Consider the following 23,395-nt stretch of genomic DNA (forward strand, 5'->3'; position numbering starts at 1 on the left):
GGAAAAATGTCTTGAGGACAGATGTATTCTTCTTCCTCACAAATTCTTTTATCACTATCCTATATTTATTTTTTCTTTCATTGTTACTTTCCACTCTTGATAATCTCATGTCTTATTCACTACCTATTTCCAGCACTGAGCCCTGAAATGATTTATATGAGTTTGATATGTTAGAGAAAATAATGTTGGTAGGGTCCGTAAATCAACTTATTGAAGGAATAAATGTAACTCACCATTTACTTGGTGATGAGCACATAAAGCAAGATTCAAAACACTGATAAACATTTGGGCAATGTCCTTCTTCAGTGTTAAATTACCAACATAAACACACATTCATACACACACAAAGCTATATTGTCCCAGCTGGCCACATTGTCCCATTGCTGCAGCCCTGCTGGGGTGAGCGATAGTGTCAGTTGGAGCGAAGAGAAGACAACGAAGTGGGGAGAGCAAGAAAGGGGCAGTGATAAGAAATATGGACAGGTAGCAGTGTGAGGCAAGGTATGAGATAGTCAGTTAGCTGTGAAGATGGACTTTGTTGGAAAATTCAGCAACATTTACAATCCTGTTTATGTGCTCGTCAACATCTCTACACCTTTGCTGTGTTAATGGTTACTTTCCCCTTCCATTATTTGTATTGCACCCACTACATTCAAATGTGCATCTATAGTGTGAAAACCAGTGTGAGGGTTATGGCAGAAGCATTTTGTGTAGAGGGTCATGTTATGTACGGGCATGTGGTAGGAGAACTGCAGTTAAACTGTATCTAAAAATAGCAGATATACACAAAATAACAAAATTTTCAATCGAATTTTTTTACTAATTGCAGATGTATACATTTGTTAACAGACAAAGAATATTACAATGTGTAGTAACAGTACCAGAACAGCAGTTGATACTATTCCTTTGGTCAAATAACTGTGACAAAAATACAATGAAAAATGCTGAAATAAGGTAAAAGATTTGAAATCACATACACTTTTCCCGCTCAGTGTGTTTACAATAAGAGGGAAGTATTATGCTGACAGTATATCATGGCAGTCAGGAGTGACCATAAACAAATGAGAACTGGGACTGCCTGAGGGGTGAGGAGCAGTGTAGGATAATAAGCCCTGCCTCCCTCTTGAAGGGCTGCCATCCTATGTCTGTGTTCTGTGCTTCCACAGAAGCAGAAGTAATGTAAAGATTATAGGATTTGCTAATTACTTTGTTGTGGTGAGAGATGCATTTGAATCTCTTTATGCTATTAGCCTTTTCACTCGTCTGAAAATGAGAAAAGAAAACAAGCAATCCACAAGACAACGTAAATTGGAGTATACAAATTATTCATTAGTGGCTACTGTGCAGTTGTTTGCAGTGGGTGGCAGTGGTAGTTTAGCCTAAACCTCTACTAATATCTTACGCAACCACTGTTCAAAACACTCCCCATCCAAAACTGCCATGATATAGTGACTGCATAATAATAATAAATAATTGTACAGAGTCAAAATTCAATACACATGAAGTAACTGAGGTAGTGGCTTGAGGAGACTGGCGATAATAGAGAAAGTGAACTGATAACCACCCAATAAATAAATAAATAAAACATTTTAACAAAAGAATTTATATTATGTGTCAATTCCATTTTTAAACAAAATTTTGTAGAATAAAGTGGCATGAAAACCAATATTCTGATTGCACTTCCTGCCAACACTTTTGACTTAGTTCAAGAGTAAACCAATAGAAGCAGCCAATCCAAGGAATGTGATAGGGAAAGACAAACCTCTTCACTCCCCAGTAAAAGGAAAAGTTAAAGAAAATATCAGACTCACAAATTAGGAGTAAATAACAAAGAAACAATATGCTCTCCTGTTGACTCCTCTGCTATGATGAATGGTTTGGCTGCAGACTTGCGTTCGCAGTCATTATACTAAGTGCAGTACTGATAGTGATGAATGGACACTTTGATTTTACATTGCATAAATACAGATTTTGTTAAAGTTATGAGAATTTGTTGTTGTTATTGCTTATTGCTTTTAAATCAGCTGCATGGCACAAAATATCTTAGAAATCGTGCTAAACCAATGTCCTTAACATTGGTACATATAAATTATCATCATTCTCATAGGCGTATGAGGTATGTTACAAGAGGGAGTGACAGCAATCTAGAATTGGATTGAGGAGGAGGTGGAGTTTGACAGTAACAAATTGTGACTTCTGCCATGAAGGACTGAACCTTACTAGTTACACACCTGACATTTTGTCCTGTAGCATTTCATGTTTGATATATTCACTGTGCTGTGGAAAGTCATTGTGGTAACAGACATTCAGTTTCATTGTTATGAACTGTAATGAACTTTCTACACAAGAATCATCTGATTAATATTAGATTTATTATGGTGATATTATTATTACATAGAATCTGCTTTAACTCAATCAAGTGCACTAATTCAATATGATACAGACCCAATTAATGAATGGAAGTCTTTGAGGAGTAATGCATCTTAGTGTTTCATCAGCTACACTCAGTTCATTGGCATATCCAGGAAGCAATGAACGGATATTCCTACCCTGACCCACAGATGTTCTGTTAGGTTTGTGTAATGTGAACATATTTTTAGCCCACTGTCTAAAATGCTACTGAGACTATAAATCCATATCATTTTCACTATGAAGTGTTCTACCAGTAAACACAATTATTTTGGCATAATGTGAGCTACATTAGTGCATGGAGAATCATTCTGAAGGAAGGAAAGAAGATTACAGTTTGACATTTCATCAACAATGAGCTCACTAGACATAAGCACAAGTGTGGATTGGTGAAGGATGCAGAATAAGTTCAGCCTTGTCCTTGTCAGAGAAACCATCCCAGTATTTGCCGAAAAAGAATAAGGGCAACTACATAAAACCAAAATATGGATGGCTGTATAGAAATTTGAATCACTGTTCTTCCAAATGTGATTACAGTGTGTTACAGCTGTACCACATCACTCAATGAATTGTTGTGAGCAATCTTTCATAGCATATTTCTGCAGCTTTAATGTGTGGAAGCACAGAAAAACCAGTCCATGCTCTTGAGAACATGATTCCATACAGCTGTGAAACCACCATCAGGCTGCATAATGTTTTATCGAAAATTTAAATTCCATGGCTTCAAAGGATCTACACCGGATCTGAATCTGAATAGCAGCTCAAAACTCCGTGTGCTGTAATTTGACTGACTATAAGAAATTTCCAGTTTTCTGTCGACAATGAATTACTTCAGCTATTAAGATTGCTTTTTGTGCTACAGCCACTACATAGGCTTCCTGGTGAGGAGAAGTCTGTGTGGCTGGGTCTCCCATCCACATCCACTAGTCCCTCATCTGCACCTATGGATATTTCAAGTTTTCATAATTTTTAATATGTGTGAGAAGCTTGTACTTAGACTGAATTATTGTCACCCAACTTTAACATGTTATACTACCTAGTTATACTGTTTTATTCTACCTCACAATTATATTTTAACAAATTCAAATTCATATATCTGTGTTTGGTGTAAGGCCACAATTTTACATTAATACTGATATATAGTTAACTTGCATTAGTGTGCATGAAAGTGTCCATATTCTCAATTTTATTTACTCTTTTTCAATAACTTTAACTCTGCTGCACACTTTTGCATTGACCAAGAATAGTGGAAAGTTCACGTGTCTCAAATGGCCAGATATGTCTTTGGAAAAATGCTCTACAGATTGCCATAAATTAAGGACCCCTGCATCACAAAATTGATATGATGGAGGTAAAACAGTAGCAGCTGGAATGTAAAAAGGAAATCAGCCTTAAGCAAAATGTGTACCTTGCAAACTTTCCAAGAACACTTGCCGTTTTCAATTAACCTTATAACCAGGATGTGATGCTGCTTCATGGACACATTTACTTTACTAACCTTTTATAGTATTGACATTCATCTAACACTTAACTTACTCTTTGCCTTTAAATATGTCTGCTTGTGTCTGTGTATGTATGGATGGATATGTGCGTGTGTGCGCGAGTACATACCTATTCTTTTTTCCCCCTAAGGTAAGTCTTTCCACTCCCGGGATTGGAATGACTCCTTACCCTCTCCCTTAAAACCCACATCCTTTCATCTTTCCTTTTCCTTCCCTCTTTCCTGACGAAGCAGCCGTCGGTTGCGAAAGCTCGAAATTCTGTGTGTGTGTTTGTGTGTTTTATTCATTGTGCCTATCTACCAGCGCTTTCCCGCTTGGTAAGTCTTGGAATCTTTGTTTTTAATATATTTTTCCCATGTGGAAGTTTCTTTCTATTTTATTTACTTAACAATGAAGGATTTACAAGTGGATATATGCATCAATGCAGACTATTATCCTCAAATTCAATTACTACACTACTGGTATCTGCAGATATGTGTACATCTGGGCACATCTGTACCTGTGGATACTATTAATTTCTTGTTGTCCTAGCAGAGACACATCACATTTATCAGCATGGTACATCAGTTGCTTTTTGGTATAATTTGCAGTCACTGTGGATTGTTCTTCTAAGTCATTGTTTTTATGATTTGTGAATACAGATCTGGTTGACAACTGTAGTATGAATGGTGACTGGTGATGCCACCAGCTCTGCAATACTATTGGTTATGATCAATATCTGTAGACATTAAAAATGGGATATTGTATTTATTTGGCATTGCAAATAATGTGGGTTAATGCAGTTTTGTCGGGAGCAGTACAGTTTGTCATTAATTTATGGAAAATGATTACTAAGGTGGGTGTTTACCTATGCAAGCTATTAAAGCCATTAGATGCTGTATACTGGGAGTTTCAGGAGGAGTTAGTGTATTTTAAAAGATTATGTATGGCCATGTGTTCTGTTTGCAATGATTTTCAAAATCCAAGACAATGAAGGTGATAATAAATTAACATATTGTTACTTGTATTTATTGTCCATTTCTTTTCACAACTCATCTTAAAAAGGGTGCTCAGATTCTTAATGCATTTTGCCATTACTTTATTGGCAAAAAGAAATTCTTTTTAATTTAGTCAAGCGAACAAACAGTCCTCTAGTTCAGTAATGTATAGAGCCAGAATTTGGCTGAGCAGCAACAACATTTCAGTGCATCTGAAGTCTGGGCATGTTTATTTGTTGGGTGCAGCATACATTGCAACATTGATGTCGATACTGTTTACTGATGAAAGACAAAAGATATCAATAGTTGTCAGACCTTTTTATGAATAATTATATTGTCATTATCTGTCTATTTAAAATTGCAATATGATGTATATTATTCAGGACAATATGATGTATATTATTCAGGAGGTAAAAACGTTCAGCAGAATCTGTTGCCTGGCAATAAATAAAATGTTCAACAAATTAATAAAGATATTTAAAAATTATCATAAATATATACTTTTTGAATCTACTCATAGCAGCTAAACTTGGAGAAATGGTCATCTTCACCACTGCAGACTTACATCTGGTTGCACTTTCTATATTTTCCCAGTTTATCAAGTCATCAAACACTCACATAAAAGTAATTTAAAAATTTAGCAACACCTCTTATCCATTCCATAAATATTGTCTCAAAAATACTTCAACAAACCTCTTGGCAATCAATTTGCGTGATCATATACACCTCTCTCTCTCTCTCTCTCTCTCTCTCTCTCTCTCTCTCCTTGTCTCCCTCCCTCCCCATCCCTCTCCCCCCCCCCCTTCTCTCTAGTATTGTTATGTATAAAATATAAGAGCAGGTAATGCACTCCCTTTTATACATACCTGTTACCATGTTCAGTTATACTGCACGGATATACAAAAATGGAAACTTTGCATACTTAGGTGCTCTAGGTGAACGGGCAACACTAAACAATGGTGGAATTTCACCCCCATGTAATCCAGCCACCATGTACATTTTTTTCTTCCAGAAGTACTTTGTGTATTTGGTGTTGCCACATTGATTCATCCTGGAAATAACTTTTGTTCGTCCATTGCTATGTATTTTCTTTGCTTCTCATCCATCCTGATTCCACCTAGTTAGGTGTTTAATATTAATGGTACAACAGTGATATCTGTAATTTCATATTTCCATCTGGAATTTCATATTTCCATACTGCATATGTACAAATGGACTTAAATATGTCTGTCAAGAGTTCAAGTAATTGCTTGTGTGTATATTTCTTTTATATATTTTCTTTTCAGACTAGGGTCTAACTTTCTGCTGTAGGTGCGTCATTTGTGTATTTAAGAAAGGAAAATCTCTTTTTACAATATTAGTTTGTATTACAATTAATATGAAATTCTGAATGTAACAATTAACATAGTAACTCTTATAATTTTTTATGAGAGCTGCAGTGACTTTGTGTCTTGATGTGATCAATATTTTTTTATCCTGTCTCTCACATTTCGGTGTACAAGTTTGATAAACTAATTGTCATTTACATTTGTAAATAGTGTTATTGCTGTAACTGTTTCATAATTTGTTTTACTGTATGCTTCTTATGCATTTCTGCAGGTGTAAAATGGAAATACGGGGGTTTTGATAATAACAACATTTCGTGTCCTTACTGTCATCGTCAATTTGGCTACAGAGGAAACTTGACAATCCATATACGTGATGTACACAGTCACCAAGGACCTCATATATGTCCTCACTGTGGCAAGAAAATGAAGAACAAGAGTAGTTTACGAACTCATCTATACAGACAGCACAATAAGGATTTAACTGAGCCATCAAGTTGTAAAAAGAATGAAACTACATCAAATGAATTGATATAATGACCTTGGCACCTTTTCTGTAACAGGCTGTTTATGTAGAAGAAACTGTAAAATGCTGCCTAGCCAAAATTTTGAGAACAACATATCATTTAATCAAGTGCTTTTGCCAACTTCCCTTTGTCTGGAGGCAGCTGTAGGAAGCATTTTTTTGTAATCTTCAGTTTCACATTGATATAGTTGGAGTATGTAGATGAGTATGATGTGTGGAACTGTTTGTATTTAGTAGGTACAAAATTATCATCACAAAATTGCAGGAAATTTTTAACACTTTGGTAACCCCAAATATGTACTTATTTTTTAGTTGTCATAGTAATCAGAGCATTCATAGTAGCTTACCGTAAAATCTGTTGCATTCTGACTTTTTTATATTTATATTCTCTTGATCATTGTATTATCTCCTTTGATGTGAAATGAAATTAATTAAACTGTGATTCTTTTTTGAATTACATTGGTTTTTTTTTGTTTTTGCATAAAGGCTACTGCACTACAACTTTGTTTCGTAATCCTGTGACACTTCCTCAAGGATTAATATGAAGATAGGTCACATTCTTCACTGTCAGGTGTTAGTGAACTTGCTCACTTCTCAGAAAATTTGAGCCTCTTAATCATTCAAATACAGGGCATGGCGTGGGAACTTCCTTATAAAAAAAAAAAAAAAAAAAAAAAAAAAAAAAAAAAAAAAAAAAAAAAAAAAAAAAAAAAAAACTGTAAGTATTAGAAACATCTATTTATTTATTTATTTTTTTTTCACAAAGAGTAACATCTAAAGTTTTGTTCCATTAAGTTTTGAAAATGAATATCTTGAAGATGGCCTCCATTCTGCTTGATGCATTTGGAGAGTTGAAATCGGAGGTTTCGCTCCATTTTTTCTGACATGTCTCTGTCGATCTTGGCAATAGCAATACGAATATTGTTCCGTAGCTCAGCTGGGGTCTGCGGACAATTGGTATACACCAAGGATTTGAGATAGCCCCATAAGAAAAAGTCACGTGGCACTAAATCTGGCGCGAGCGTGCTGGCGACTGGATATTGCCCCTCAAAAGGATGAGATGATTGGGGAACTGTTCACACAACATGATCATCGATGTTCATGACGTGTGAGCTGTGGTGCCATCTTGTTGAAATCAGACATCACCCACATCCATTTCTTCAAGTTTGAGAAGAAAAAAAACTGTTCAATCATCTGAACATAATGCTCAGAAGTGACCGTCACTGCCTTATCATTCTCTTCAAAAACCATGGGTGAATAATGCCAACTTAAGATAGACCACACCGAACATTCACATGTTCTATATGCTCATGAAGTTCTCCGGTGTCCGGGCCACTCAAATACTGCATCATATGTTGTTTATTCACACAGCGAGACAAATGAAAATATGCCTTGTTGCTGAAGAACAGTAAGGCGTCATGAGGCAGTTCATTGATCAAGGCTTCACATGCATTTTTTCGTGAAAAAAAATCACGCGGATGAAGTGTCTGCACTACTGATAGCTTATACGGATGAAACATCAACTCTTCTGTCACTGTGCATTCAGAAATTGCAAGGGTAGCTGCATGTTTGTGTGCAGATCGCATGGGGGAATTCAAAATCGACATCCTTACCCTCTCGATGTTGTCAGGCATTCTGGTCGTTCTTGTAAGTCCTGGTTCTTTTTCTGCACACTTCCAGTATCCATAATGGTGTCTACCCACATATCGATTGATTTTCCATCAGGCACATGACCTGCAGGTGTGATGTTGAACTGTTTCCTGAATGCACCCTGAGTTCTGACGACCAAACATCTATTTGAAAAGTAGGCTGCAATGCACACACGCGCTCGTCACTTGCCCACACGTGATTGCTACTGAATTAATCTTAAAAAAGACATTAAGTCTCGCACTTTTGATTGCACTGAAACCGACGCAACAATGAGTAACAGCTGCTGTGTGTTGTGCGTTTCAAATAAGGAAGTTCCTGTGCCACACCTTATAGAACAATATGACATAGAGCAAATCTAGGCATAATTAAGTTAAGAAAATCAATCCCCTACCAGTTTTCAAATTAAGATTTCAAAACCCACTTATTCACCAGAGATCTGCTATTTTGTTTGAAGAATAATAAAAGAAATAAATGTAATTTTAAAATTTTAGAAATGTTACATTATTTAATAAAAAAGCAAAAGTTTAAAACACAAATTTGATCTAATATCTGCTGATGAAGTTAAATGAGTTGAAGCTTCTAGTGCATTCATCTTCAATGCAAAAAAGCTTACACCCAGAAAGAAGAGTAAAAATTACTGGTATGTAATCAAAAAGTAAATGATGAGCTGAAAATAGGTAGGGGACTGGTTAAGATATGTGTGCTAGCTGTTCATTAAGTATAAGAGAATGGAAAACCAAAAAGTGTGTCAAACTTACAAGAATTATGTAGAAAAAGAGCGAAACAAGAGAAAAATAAAATGAGCTTTGCTGAAAATAAGTCATGTGCCCAACATTAATGATAGGCAAAAACAACATAGCATCCCTTCTTTGTGTTGCTATCTGAAACATGCTATTTCTTCTTATGTCCCAACATTATCTTTTTTCTTTCTTTTATATTTTACTTTTTGTATTTTCAGTTAATGCTGCTATTTGTTTATTGATGTTTCCTTTGCCTTTGTATTGCAATGTTTTATTTTAATTTTACCCTGTATTGTAACACATTCTCTTGTGTCAAAATTTCACACATCTTTCCATACTTGTAATTTTGTGCTAAGGAATTTAGTACAGTGGTTGGGATATTGGACTGAGTATGGGAAGGAGCAGGATTCAGATGCAATCAGCTATCCAGATCTAGGTTATTTGTGGCTTCTCTCCATCATTTGAAGTGAATGTTGAGACAGTTTCTGCAGCAAGAACACTGCTGACTTCCTTTCCTGTCTTTTGCATCTTGAACTAGTGCTGTGTTTCTAATAATCTCAACATTGACACCATAGGCACTACCAATTAATGTGACTTGCAGCATTTCCTGAGCTGCACCCTAGTTCTGTACCATTAAACTTGTATGTTACAAGTATTGCATAACATGACTTCCCCTCTGCTGACAAGATGGGACTTGTGTTTTAGTGTTAATAAAACTGAATAGAAGAGAGTCATGACATGCAGTTTCATAAGCCACCTCAGCTGTTTTATCAGTATAGGAGTGCGAGGAGCTACAGGCAATGGCAGATTTGTTAATGGTATTTCTTTAGCAAAGAAGAAATTTTTTGCAGTATATTGAACTCAAAAGTTACTACCAATTGCAAAAATTTGTGAAAGAGCGTATAAAATGGCTTAGTGATAGTTCCTTTTTGGAACAACAGCAACGTGATGTGGAACCCTAAGCGTGGACCAGAAATTCAGGATCTTCCTGTGGCAGAAGATATAATTCTGCATGAGAGTGCAGTGTAGATTTTCTTTTGGAAATAATGGCTGCAGTAAAAAATTGAGTGTCAGCTTGGTCAAATTTTCCAAGTGTTCTGTTTTACTTGCAACAGCCTACACCAAAGAAGCAGAGTACACAGACTTTTTCACTCTGCGGTGGAGTGTGGACTGATATGAAAGTTCCTGGTGGATTAAAAGTGTGTGCCAGACCTAGACTTGAAATTAGGACCTTTGCCTTTTGCAGGCGAGTGCTCTACAAACTGAACTACTCAAAGAAAAACTCATGACCTGTCCTCACAGCTTTACTTCTTACATTTGCAGAATAGTATACATTTATTGATACTATCATGGCAGTTGACTGCATATTTATGCCAGTCAAAAACTGATTGCAAAATAAATTGGTTTCAACAGATTGATCACACAGTAATGTGTCATAATTAATAACTGTTTCAGACAGTGTTTTCAATTCTCCAACCAAAAATGAAATTGACTATATAGGGAAGACTTTGGTTAATTTATTGTGTATGTTTCTGCACAAAGTGGCTGAACATATTGAAGAAAGTAAACTTCAAAATCATTGAAGTGAACAGAGATAGGATGGAAAAAGAAGCAGTAGCAGATGGTTTGTTGGTTGCATAATGTATTAGAGCAAGAGAGAAAACAACAAAGAAGATATAAAAAGTGAATGACTCCTGGAGATCTGTACTGAATGACTCAAGAAAGTGTGATGTAAGCATGGTCACTGTTTTCTTACAGAAGAAATGTGTATTTTTATTCTTAATTCACTCTTCATTATTGTAAAATAAAGTATACTTCCAGAAAAAGTAAAATAATACAAATAGTTACCATGTACAATGTGTATTTGTATTCCTCCATGAGTTTTTACCTGTGTATCACATCTTACTGCAATTTTCTCTACCCTTCTTGCACTTCATAGACTATCAGGAATTTGAGCATTTTCAACATATGTGCTTCAGTCACAGTCAATCCTATCACCTCTTCATTCTAGTTCTCTAATGTCTTCTCTTTCTATCATTTCTACTGGTGTCATAGGTTGTATGTTATGAATCAAATCTATATTCACCCCATTTAGAAGTCATTTATTGGTAATGGTTCTAGTAAGTCAAAACTAACCACAGAGGTGGATCATTTTTAGTGTGCAACAGAGCTTAAACCTCTTTTTCTGCAGTTTTATTTCTTACTTGCCTGTCATTTTCTCATTTGCTTTGTCTTCATCTTACTCTTCATTCTTAAAACTAGTTTCATTTCTTTAAGACTTGATATTATATTGGTGATACTCCAAAATCAGTACATTGTACTTCTCTTATGTTCTCCGTCACAATATCTTTCTTTGTGAGTCCAGGAATTACGTTTTGTTGCAAATGTCACTGGGATGTATGTGTTTAAAAGTCGGGTTCTCTTCTGTGATCAAAGGACATGCACTAGTGAGTCTTGTCAAACCTACTGAGGTGAAATGTTCAAGAGTTTACTTAGTCACCATATAGTCAGGTAAGATCAGGTCAAAGCACCTTTTCAATTTCCAGTTATACAGTGTAGTAAAGAGAGGAAGTTGTTATTTACCGATAGGTAAATCACTATACATCAAACATATTAGGATGGCCATCCTTTGGTTTTCCATTTTCTCATATTGTTTTCAAAGAATTGAAGATTTGTTCAAAAACCCAATCTTTCTTTTATCATAAGTTGCTCTCTTTTGGTTTCTTCGTGATTTCAAATAATGAAACACGTATGTTATTGAAAGGGGATAATTAACAGTAGTTTAATGGCCTAGTGGTAACCATTTTTGGAAAAACCCTTTGCAGGCTCTACTTGACATAATTGTAAGTACAGTCAGAATCTAAATTAAATCAGTTGGTTCAGATTTTGAAGCCAGTTTCTCCCAATGAAGAGTATTTTCTCATTCTAATATATAACCTTAGTCAGATTTTGTGCTTCTCTTGGTACTTCAGTTTTGTAACTTTGAGGTAACAACCTTTATATCATCACTAAAAGCTCTTTTGCTTTTATTGGATTTTTATTATTTTACTTTTGAGTTGTAATATTTTATTGTAAATCGACATTGAGTTTGGAAAGTAATGAATGTGTATTGAAAAGCCAAGGCAAACATTGTTGTGTTATAATTATGATTTTCATTGAAAGAGATATGCTTTTCCTTTTAAACATCATATGATGACATTTTAATAAACCATTCTCAAATATTAAATCATTCCAAACAAAACAAAGAATGTAACAATGTAATGCAGGATAAATAATGGATGTGTATAGGTGCTTTCTGTCTACCAGATATTCGCAACAGGGGATGCACACTTTTGAAAATTGAGTAACAGAATGCTGACCAGTTACTGACAAATTTCTAAATGTAGAACAGAATTTGTCTATCTGTGGAATTGTTAACTTCAGTTACTTAACAATCTGCTTAACTTTGAACAAGTATTCCCCCTTCTAAATAGTGTAATATCTTCCTAAACCATAGTTACAAAAATACTTCAGATTTATAAGTGAGTGCCCTAGAAATACATGTGTGAAAGATGTGGAGAAAGAGATGTAATGACTCAACCATAGGTACACTTGTATGAGTATTAAGAATATTTTGAACAAATTTTGAGTGATTACCAACTATTGAGTGTATAAGTGGTTGCATAATATTTAAAAGTTTTGTTCTGTTAAGAAACTGCAGATATGATCTTTGTTACTATGGTACACTGCCTTGTGCTTCAACTGCCAGTGGTTCTTGAGATGACAGGAAACCAGAGAGCTGAAAGCGGAGAAAATACATTTATTATTTTAATATTATAAATCTAACATTAGTACAAGTATTTGTAAATGTGTGAGTGTGATTTGTACCAGAATGGAAATTTCATATTATGATGCAAATGTTATGATAGAATCATGACCAGCAAAGAAATCCACAACATAATTTATATGAAATCAGGAAAATATTTTTTAATGAGGCTGAGCTGATAAATCTGACAAATTTCTGTGAAATAGTGGGAAATTTTGTTAAACAGCACAACTGTTGTGAAGTGTTAGTCTTATAATAGTACTGTTCAAACATTCAAATAGATGCAATGTGCTGTTATTTACAACTACATTACATTATTGGCATCATATATTTCTTAGAAATGGATAAAGACAAGTTCAATACACCGATAATATGTTCTTAACAAAAGGAAAAAAAAAATGGAAAGTAGTGTAGTTACAAACTGCGTTTATAAAAATTCATAGAAATCTGTGACTGCCGTCGTTACAGTTTATTTCTGAATAAATTAGTTTAAATGATGTCACAACACCCAGTGTCATATGAAAATTAAAGATTTGACTTGTCATATATATATCTTTTTGAAGTTTCTTCAGAAGAAATAATCAACATACTCAATGCCTTCACAATAGAAAACACTAAGATCAATTATTTCACTGGATAGATAAAAAAATCTACCCACCAAATGGTGGCAAAACACAGACATAGAAGACAGTTGTAATCGGCAAGCTTTCGGAGCCAGTAGATCCTTCTTCAGGCAGAAGGGTTGAAGATGAAGCAAGAGGGGTGAAGAAAAGGACTGGAGAGGTCTAGGGAAAGGCGTAGACTTCAAGAAAATCACCCAGAACCACAGGCCAGGGGAGACTTACCGTACGGGATGAGAAGGAAAGATTAATTAGATTGTTAAGATAGTAGGCTTATCATTTTTTCTAACAGAGAATTTCTGTAGACATACTTGATTATAAGTGAAAGTAAGGTTGCAAAGCTGTTAGCACACTGAACTTGCATTCAGGAGTGCGGCTCAAATTCCCATGTGGCCACAGGGGATAAGCATAATGATGTAGTGCTCCCTTTCAATATCCTAATGACGTCTTTATTATTATTATTATTATTATTATTATTATTATTATTATTATTATTATTATTATAGGGAGGGGGGATACAAGAAGCCGATATGCAATTAAAAAAAATGCTGTGTCTTAAAATTACTTTACCCCATCTGGGTATGTATCAAAATTCTGTTTTTCTTTGTACTAGTAAGTTTTTGTATGGATGTTTTCTATATCTGCTTTGCTCAGATGAAAAGTGCTGTTAAATATTCTTATGTTACAGACAATAATGCTTTATTAGTGTACATGAGACATAGTTTTACTGAATATAGTGGAACTAAGGAAAATAAAAAAGCCAAAGAAACATGTAGTAGAAATCTCTTAACTTTAGCAACTGGAAAACAAGAAATATCACCCTGCAGCTGACCAGTTTAGTCTCAGATATATATGTTCTGTGGTTTTAATGTATTATGAACTGCAAAAGATTATCATTGTGTAAAGTAAAGAAGAAGCAAAGTTTTTAAGAAGCCGAGATATTGGCAGAAGAGGAGTGTGGGCTGACCACCTTCTGAATACTAAATTACAATCAAGGAAATGTCCCAAATTTTGTAAACAAACATTGTTAGATTTGGAAACATTGTATTTGTTTTTGTGAACAATTCTGCATTAAACACATTAGAATACACACACACACACCATACAATACATGAATTACAAGGTGGTTTTCTTTCTTGGTACAGTTTTGTTTTATTGTTCTTGCCTTGTTGCCAACTTCCTGTTTGTGGGTGTATTCTGCAGCAGAATAACTGATAATATGTGATATTACATTATTCATGTGTAAACATTGTTTCCTGTTGTTGCTAAATGAACAAGTAGCATTTGAGCACATTATATGTGGCATGATTTTTACTCATTTGTGGATTTAATAGTGTGTGTGTTATAAGCAAATATCTTAGGATGGAGTAGTTAGCTTAATCAAATGTCAAAAAAAAAAAAAAAAAAAAGAAAAGAAAAAAAATACTGAGAATGAATGATGCATGAAATGCTGGGTTATGAGCATGTTGCATAGCAATTGTTTTTGAGTGCAAAATAAGTAGTAGTATATATTTCCTCTGTGTAGTCCACACATACAGAAAGCATAAAGATGGAGACTGATATTTTTATGGATTAGCTCTTGTAACTGTGAAAGAATTGGATCAGTTTTATCATGACAATATTTTGTGTGGTGCACAGTGCCTTTGTTCTGCTAGTATATTCAGATTATCAAAATACATGGTTAAATCACCATATCCTCATCATGGATGATTTATTGCCAATACCAGTGCCAAGATTTTCTGTCTTGTTTAGCAATTAAAGATCATTACAGATCACAGTAGATAATTACATTCAGATCTTCTTTTTTTTCCAGATCTTCTGTGGTATAATGGTGTTATGAGACAGATCAGATGCCCCTTGTGTGGAAGACTATTTACATACAGGTGGAATCTTACAATCCACATGCGTGATGCACATACGCAGCAAGGGCCATTTACATGTAAAGAGTGTGGTCGGGTAGTAAAAAATAAGAGCTGTTTGCGGATGCATGTGTATCGATACCATAACAAAGATAATGTGAACCGGAAAAGATTTCTAATGCCACAAGCAGAAGAACACTGTAGACTGCAATATGATAAAGTTGTAGGCAGTGGCAACAAATGAAGACTGGCAAAAAGTTTAATATTTCTACAATCATGCTGTATGCTTGTATTTAAAAATATGTTTGTATGTGTCCAATATATAAACAAAATGTGTGTGTGTGTGTGTGTGTGTGTGTGTGTGTGTGTGTGTGTGTGTGTGCGTGAGAGAGAGAGAGAGAGAGAGAGAGAGAGAGAGAGAGAGAGAGAGAGTGAAAAAATATAGACTAGAGGAGGAAGAATGAACTCCCATAATATAGCAATAGTGTAATAGAACCGTCACATAGATGACAATAGATTTGTAAAATGAAGTTAAATCTTCAGCTTCCATGAGCAGTTTTAGATTCAAAATACTCAGTGCAAATCAAATATTTGTTCACAACTGTAGAGTTATTTTTTGTTTTCGTGTCATAGAAAAAAAGTACCTGAAGAAAATAAATACAACAGAAAAATGCCCTATATGGTGTGTAACAAATGCACACATTGCTTCTAATGAAACACACAGTAGAAGGGCTGGTTGTGTATTGAATGCCTAGCATGAGGAGTGAGATCTGAGAGAAACAAGAAAGGGAATCCTTGGCTAAAGAATAACTAACAAGAGTACAAAAAAAAATCAGAATTAAAATTCTGTTGTATGGATTAGGAGGAGGGAATGTCACTGATATTTAAAAAGGAAAATAGTATTTCTCCTATTAGTAACAGAAGTATTTTTAATAAGTTTTTGTTTATGTTTTAATTACTGATCATGACATCTTACTGGCACTATCTTTTTTCTGTTTATTTCTGCTGAAAGGTATATCTTTGCTTGTAATAAAACATATTATGCTTATATAAGCAGTATCTACTTGTATATGAGATACAGTATTTCTAAGATAATATTCTCTTCCTTTATTTATATAATATAAAGACAGTTAAGACTCATGGTATATATTTAAATTTACCATTCAGTGATAATAGCACAGTACAAGTTGGAAAGCTTTAGTGTCCCATTGACAGTGAACCCATCAAAGATAGCTATAAATTTAAGAATGACTTCAACAGGAGTGGCAAAAGGCACAAGATCCACATTGATAATAAAGAGAGTTCAAATCCCCATCTTGCTTTGTCATAAATCAGTTTTGGTGAATGATATAATTGTCCTTTGACTTGGACATGGCCAATCTTCACATGCACTCGTTACCATAAGCTTATGCTCTGTCTTAATTATCTTGTCATTGTAAAAATAAATCCTAACTTCATTTGCCCTTCCTTATACAAAAATGTACATAATTGTAAATCACTTATTCATTGGCTGTTGAAAGAAGTTAAAATTGAAAATGTATGTTATTTTCTGAAAAGTGCATCAAGCACTTGTTGGGATTTTCTAATTTTGGAAAAGTTGAATTCACTTATAGCCGATAGACATATATTTTTCTTATCTGAATAATTCATCTAAAGTATTCCACTGATATGTTATTGGTAAATTAGAATTGCGTGTAGAGGGTAAAAAGGGAGAGGAGAGGGGGTATTGACAGCATGCAGGAGAGCGAAATACTGCAGAGGGTGTGGGCAGATAACTAGAGATGGAACCAGCAACTGTAGACATGAGATAGATGGTGTACAGAACCACTTTTGGTGAAGGGATTGGTGTAAAAGCTCAACAGGAGACTGAAGAAGTTTGGCTTATATGTTAGAGTGAACAGAAAAAGAAATGACATCAAAGCTATAGTTAAGGTAAACATAATTAGAGTAATAATACTAAAACATTTTTTTTGTCCCTCAAGTATACACTCATGTACAAAATATCTTAACCATTCCTTTCTCATTTCAATTTTACAACACCCAGTTCTTGTCTTACATGAGGTATCACATTCCTTGCTTCTCTAATCCCTTTGTTTAACTTCTTACAACTCCGTCCATCTTCTTTTCACCATCATTCTCTCTAGAGACATTGTTCCCTTTCTTTTTTCATGAACTACTAGCTTCTTGCTATAGCCCATGTCCTCTTTCAGTTACCTGTCATTTTCATGATAGACTACCATTTCAAGTTATCCATCACATCATTACTCTGATATTGTTTGTAAATGTGTGTGTCAAGAACTGAAATGCTCTTCTTCAAAGTGTCCAAACCTAGCCATCAAACTGACACATTGTTATGCAGATAGGGTCCATGTCAGCACATATGTGTTGTGAACTCCCAAAGTGTGTTTGATATTTATGATGATTTTCATTTAAAATTCCATAGATAGAGATGTCAGATGTAAAAATAAGAGAAAGGATCAAAAATGTAAGGGTACATTAGTAGTTTCATTTATAATTCCTATAACTCCATCTTAGCTTAGTGAATTGCAAAAATTTTTATTGGCTCAACAGGGTGATAGAAAACCACTGGAGAGAGACTAAGTCATGCTATTTCATCACCCACCCAAAGTTCCATGAAATTTGTTGGATAATCTTGGCTGCAGACAGATCTTTCTCCCATGTTCCATAAATGCTCAGTTGATTTGCTGGACAATTGTGCTAAATTTTCCAGAATGTCCATGAAACCTATCTTGAAGCTTACTTTCCTTGGATTGGGCACATACTGTATTAAGTTCAATATGTTCATGCCATTCTTTAACCAAGTGAGACAGGTCTGCACATCAAAAAGAAATTGTGATATTGTATCACCAATGTTGTCTTATGACTTATATCTTGTCAGTGTGCATTGTCTCCGCAAACCAAAGATACTGATTTAGAATTTTGAGTTTTTATATATTAAGTAGTTTGTTTAAAACCTATGTGAAAATTTAATAAGGGGATATGGAGAATACAATGTGAGGGCAGGAGGGGGTTGTACAGAATTGTTTCTTTCATTGCATTTTTACCATTCATCTCTCAGTTCATTCCCTTAAGTCCAAGCAAGAGAAGCTGCAACTGGAAGCTCTTTAATAATGTAAGAAAATAACAATATTTTGTGTGTGATTTGTTAGTCATGTCCACGTGTTAGTAAAACTGTGCCTCTTACAATGGTAAAAACTGAGTCTGAATCATCGCAGATCTTAGACACACAGTTTACCCTTCATTGCAGTGTAGTTGATGATTGTGTGGCTTGATCTGTGTTTTCTTTTGCGCATACAATTCACCAGACATGAGTTATATCAAATTTTGTTTCTGTTCTTACGAAATGGTCTCTCCAGAGAAGCTAGACAAGTTACTCCATCATTTATTGTATGTACTGATATGTAATGTTGATTTATGTTATTAACATCCTTATAGTTGTATGTATCGTTACTCTCAATTGGTGATATCAGACATCATGAATGTGCTTCATTTCTACCGAGCTCTTGAGAAAAATTGTTCTTTACTCATTCTGAGTAATAAATAGGTATCATATTTTTACTGCACTGAAGTCTACATGTAACTGATTGAGCAGAATGACACATTAGTCAAGATGCTGAGCTTGCATTCTGGAAGAGTGGTGTCCAAATCTCCATCTACTTGCACAGATTTGAGTTCTTTTTGGCTTCTGTAAATGGAGTAAATCAAATGCCTTTGTTAAGGATGTGGCTGATTTCCTTCTCTATCCTGTTTGTGTTGAAACAAATACTCCATGCTTCCGATAGACACATGATGAAAAATAATGAAAGCATATCTGTAATGCCTCGGTTCTCTATGAAGTTTTGTTATTGAAATTTTGTTATGACCAGAATGTATTGTCCCGAAGTAATGTAATGCAATGCACTGTGATGCAACAAAGCTTTATTAGGAATCTATTTTGCATACCTTGAAACGGATCAGGAATCCTGGTGGCACAATGGTTAAGGCACAAGACTCACATTTGTGACAAACAGAGTTCAATTCTTTGTTCAAGTTTTATGTGACTTCCCTAAATCACTTCTGATCAATATTGGGATGGTAGTGTCTTTGAAGAGAATAGAATCATTTCATTATCAACCCTTGTCCAACCCAAGTTTGTACTCTGACTAATGGCCTTGCTGTTGATATAACTTTAAATCATAACCTTCCTTCCCTTTTCCTTTTGAAGTAACCAAGGCACGCAGACTTAGCTGAAAGTGGCGTAACTATTTTGGATTGTTTTTGTTTTCCAGTGGGGTATCAGTTTAATTTTACGAGGGTGGTTTGAAAAGTTCTCGGGGTGTAATAGAAAAAAAGTATATACATCACTGAAACTATTTTATTTTTCAATGTAGTCTCCTTGTAGATTAATGCACTTGGTCCAATGATGTTCCAGTGCCTTGATCCCATCTCGAAAATGAGTTTCCTCCAGGCTTGCAAAATAGCTGTATACTCTGGCTATCATATCTTCATTTGAAGTGAATCTCCATCCACCAAGAAACATTTTCAGTTTTGGGAAAAGATGGAAATCTGATGGAGACAGGTCTCAGGTGAATAAGGCAGGTGTGGCAACAATTCATACCTTAGTTCATGTAATTTTGCCATAGCGATGGCACATATTTCTGATCCAGCATCAAGATTTGCAGCACCCATGTTGCAGTTAATTTTTTTCATTTCTAATTCTTCAGTTAAAATGTGATATACCCTTTCAGATGACGTGTTAAATGAGAGAAATTTCACATACTTTCAATCAGTGATCCTCAATGACCATTTTGTGCACTTTGGCAGTGATTTCTGTAGTAGTGACACATCTTGGCTGACCAGTGCGCGGATCATCATCTAAGCTCCCTCGACCAAATTTAAATTTGTTTGTCCACTTGGCAACAGTTGAATATGAAGGAGCAGAGTCAGCATGAATGTCCTTTGCTTTCATACCTTTCTTTATTAAGTATTTAATCACTGTTCGAATCTCGATTTTTTCCATCTATCTTCACAAATCACTACATGGGAACAACAATAGAGCCACATCACCACCACAGCTCTCTTCCAAGAGCACTGAGGTGGCAAATGTTTACAGGCAGCAGTCCAATGAATATCATGTGAACAACTCATTGTGCTAGTGCTGACCTCTCATAGTGATCCCAAGAACTTCTCAAACCACCCTCATTATTTTAAGATAGTGGCAGGCTGAACAGTGTGGGAAGTAGTGTGCTAAAACAGCATAAGGGCATTTTTAACCTGCTAGACACTCATAACTACACCATATTCAGTGGAGAATTACTTGAAAGGAATCAATTGCTTTAGGACCATGAAACGTTGCAACTTTCTATCACTTTTTTCTGTAGATTAATCTCCTCTAATGTCTCCTATTTATTGTGGTATTCTATTGTTATTTGTTCATAGTATATATGCTCTGATTGTTCTCCATTACAATGGACTCATCCATTCAATAATTGTACATGAACATTTAGTGTGACAATGTACACAGCAAAAATAATTTGCCAACAATTTTACGAGTATTTAGCAATCCATTATGAAGATAAATTATTTTTGTGAACTTTCTCACAGAAAACTTGCTTGAACATACCTAAAACATTGTTTTTTGCCTAGTTCAATTTGTGCTTAATGTAAAGTAGAGAAAGATGATAGGTCTAATACCACGCCCTGAGCACTGAGAGTGCTCAAGATTTTGTGTTATCCTTGATTGCCTGAGGACACCATTACGATATGAAAATACAATGACGACACCCAGTCACACCTCCAACACATTAATAACTTTTGCTGTCCAGCAGATAAATAACAGGAAAATAAGCTATCCATTCAACACAGTTGTGACTAGTTGCCACGTCATTCTCATTTTTATCCTTTTATAATAAGTATTTTCTCAGGGATAATGGTTACTCTTATAAATAGTTACTCTAAGATTATCATGAATCAAAAAGTAAGAAAAACTTAATACATTGTCTAGAATCAGCATTTCATGAGAAGCATAATGACTCTGCTTCTGGAATGACACTTGTACACGATAGAGTGCTATCTTGAAAAAGTTCCAATCACAATTATGCCAATAAAATATATTGTCAGTAATGTATTATTATTTATTTCAAACACTATTGTAGTTTCTTTTATATTGATTCTTTGTCACTATGAGATAAGTACATGGGTTTTGTTGGATGGATACTGTGTTTGTACAAGAAATTAAGGTTTGTTTCACATAATGCTACATTAACATCTACCGGTAAGTGTTCGGTGGCTGATAAAATATTTTAAGCTATGACCATTTTTATAGTATTGCTTTGCAAGCAGAACTGCTAAAGTTGGAAACAATTTTAAATGAATCAATAATATGATTTAATATGTTTTGTGTATATATTTTAATGTAAAAAAATATTTTTTGTGCTGACATGCAATTCATGTCTCAGAATTATACATTTTTATGATGAAGAACAGCAACAGTGCAGCATTTCAATTTTGATACACTCTTTCCTAAAATGTTGTAATAGTATTTGTAACATGATCTTATTTATTGTATGCTAATCTCAGAAACTCTTTATTCTGTCATTTTTAGTACTAAAAATGAATAATATTAATTTTAGGCCTTCATTTTCTGTGTGGTATGTCCATATATATGATTCATTGTGTGCTGTAGTTTACATAGGAAACCACAGTAACAATGATTATTTCCAAAGCTGTCTATTTATATGTAATGAACTAATGTAATTTCCAAAACTCTCACCACTAGTGTATTGGAGTAAGACCACTAGACTTCTGTAATTCAAAAAACACACGTTTTTCCAAATGTCTTTTGTGAACATGTAATTTAATTGCTAGTATGATGGAAGACTAAATAAAGTGATTGAGTTTTTGTATAATGTTGTTAATTTTTTAATATGTATTTAAAAAGATAATCCACTCGTATAGACGAGAAGGAAATGTCCCTCCAGTTCAATGCATGGATTATTGCTCACAATACGCTGTATGATATCCTGTAGAAATAGTAAACAGACAGCCAGTTGCAAACTGGAAGGTTTATTAAAACCCTTTTCCGTGGTTTCAACATTTAACAAAATGTCTTGTTCAGAAGGACATATTAACAACTGGATTACATAATGTGGCAGAGGTCCATTAAAGCATAGCTGAAAGGTGTCACTCAAATATGAAATTTCACCTCTGTAATAAATTAAAACATGCACAACATGGTTGTTGTCATTTATTTGACTAGAGCACTAGCACTAGCTGTACATTGGTGAGGAAATATCAAATGATAAAAACCAAGTGCATATTTTTAATTCTAATATTATATTTGACTGATGTATTTTGGCTATATTTCAACACAACTCTGTCACAACATGTAGTACAGATATCAATATTTCCTTCTGAGAAGATGTTTTTATAAACATTGAAGCCATGGTAAAATGGTTTTAATAAACCTTCCAGTTTGCAACTGACTGGCTGTTCATTATTCTGTGAGAATATTTCATTCTATGGTTGCTACTCCAGCCATGTACAAATGTTTAAAATACACTTTAAATTAGGAACATCAATAGTTGCTTTGCTTCTAGTAATTTTGAATTTTGTGTCTCATTCCTTCAGAACACACATTTAAATATTTTATGTCTACAAATTGCAATATTATTTTTCTTCATCTTTACTATAATAGTGTTGTGAGTTTCACATGTATTTACTGAAATAAAGATACTGTGTATCTGTAGAGATTAGTTTAAAAGTATGTAATAATCTGAGACATGAAAAGTTAATTTAAAATTAATCTCCTATTGCTGATTGTGTTTCCTGTATAACAGTGAGTACCTCAATAAAAACCTTTTTTTGTAGACTTCTTGTCCATTTTAATGTTCCTTGAACATTTCCATTGTTTGTCCTGATTCTGCATCCTTATAGATTTGCAATGAAAGATAGTCACTGGAAGATAAATGGCAAACAGTGAT

The 23,395-nt window shown here is 34.6% G+C and overlaps 1 protein-coding gene across 8 annotated transcripts in view; it reads left to right on the forward strand.

The window, feature by feature from the left end:
• LOC126358278 (modifier of mdg4-like) overlaps positions 1-23,395 on the forward strand; it is a 342,870-nt gene that overhangs the window by 296,032 nt on the left and 23,443 nt on the right. For 2 of the 8 annotated variants that reach the window (XM_050007536.1, XM_050007535.1), the window contains one exon: positions 15,368-23,283. The exons of 3 other annotated variants lie outside the window; for them this stretch is intronic. In XM_050007536.1, coding sequence (XP_049863493.1) covers positions 15,368-15,657 — 290 coding nt within the window. In that variant the 3' untranslated portion in view covers positions 15,658-23,283. Of the gene's footprint in view, positions 1-6,487; positions 9,291-15,367; positions 23,284-23,395 lie in introns of those variants that run through there. 3 more of the 8 variants (XR_007566224.1, XR_007566225.1, XM_050007537.1) reach the window with 3 other exon arrangements.

The sequence above is a fragment of the Schistocerca gregaria genome, chromosome 1 (genome assembly GCF_023897955.1).
Source record: "Schistocerca gregaria isolate iqSchGreg1 chromosome 1, iqSchGreg1.2, whole genome shotgun sequence".
Taxonomy (NCBI): Eukaryota; Metazoa; Arthropoda; class Insecta; order Orthoptera; family Acrididae; genus Schistocerca; species Schistocerca gregaria.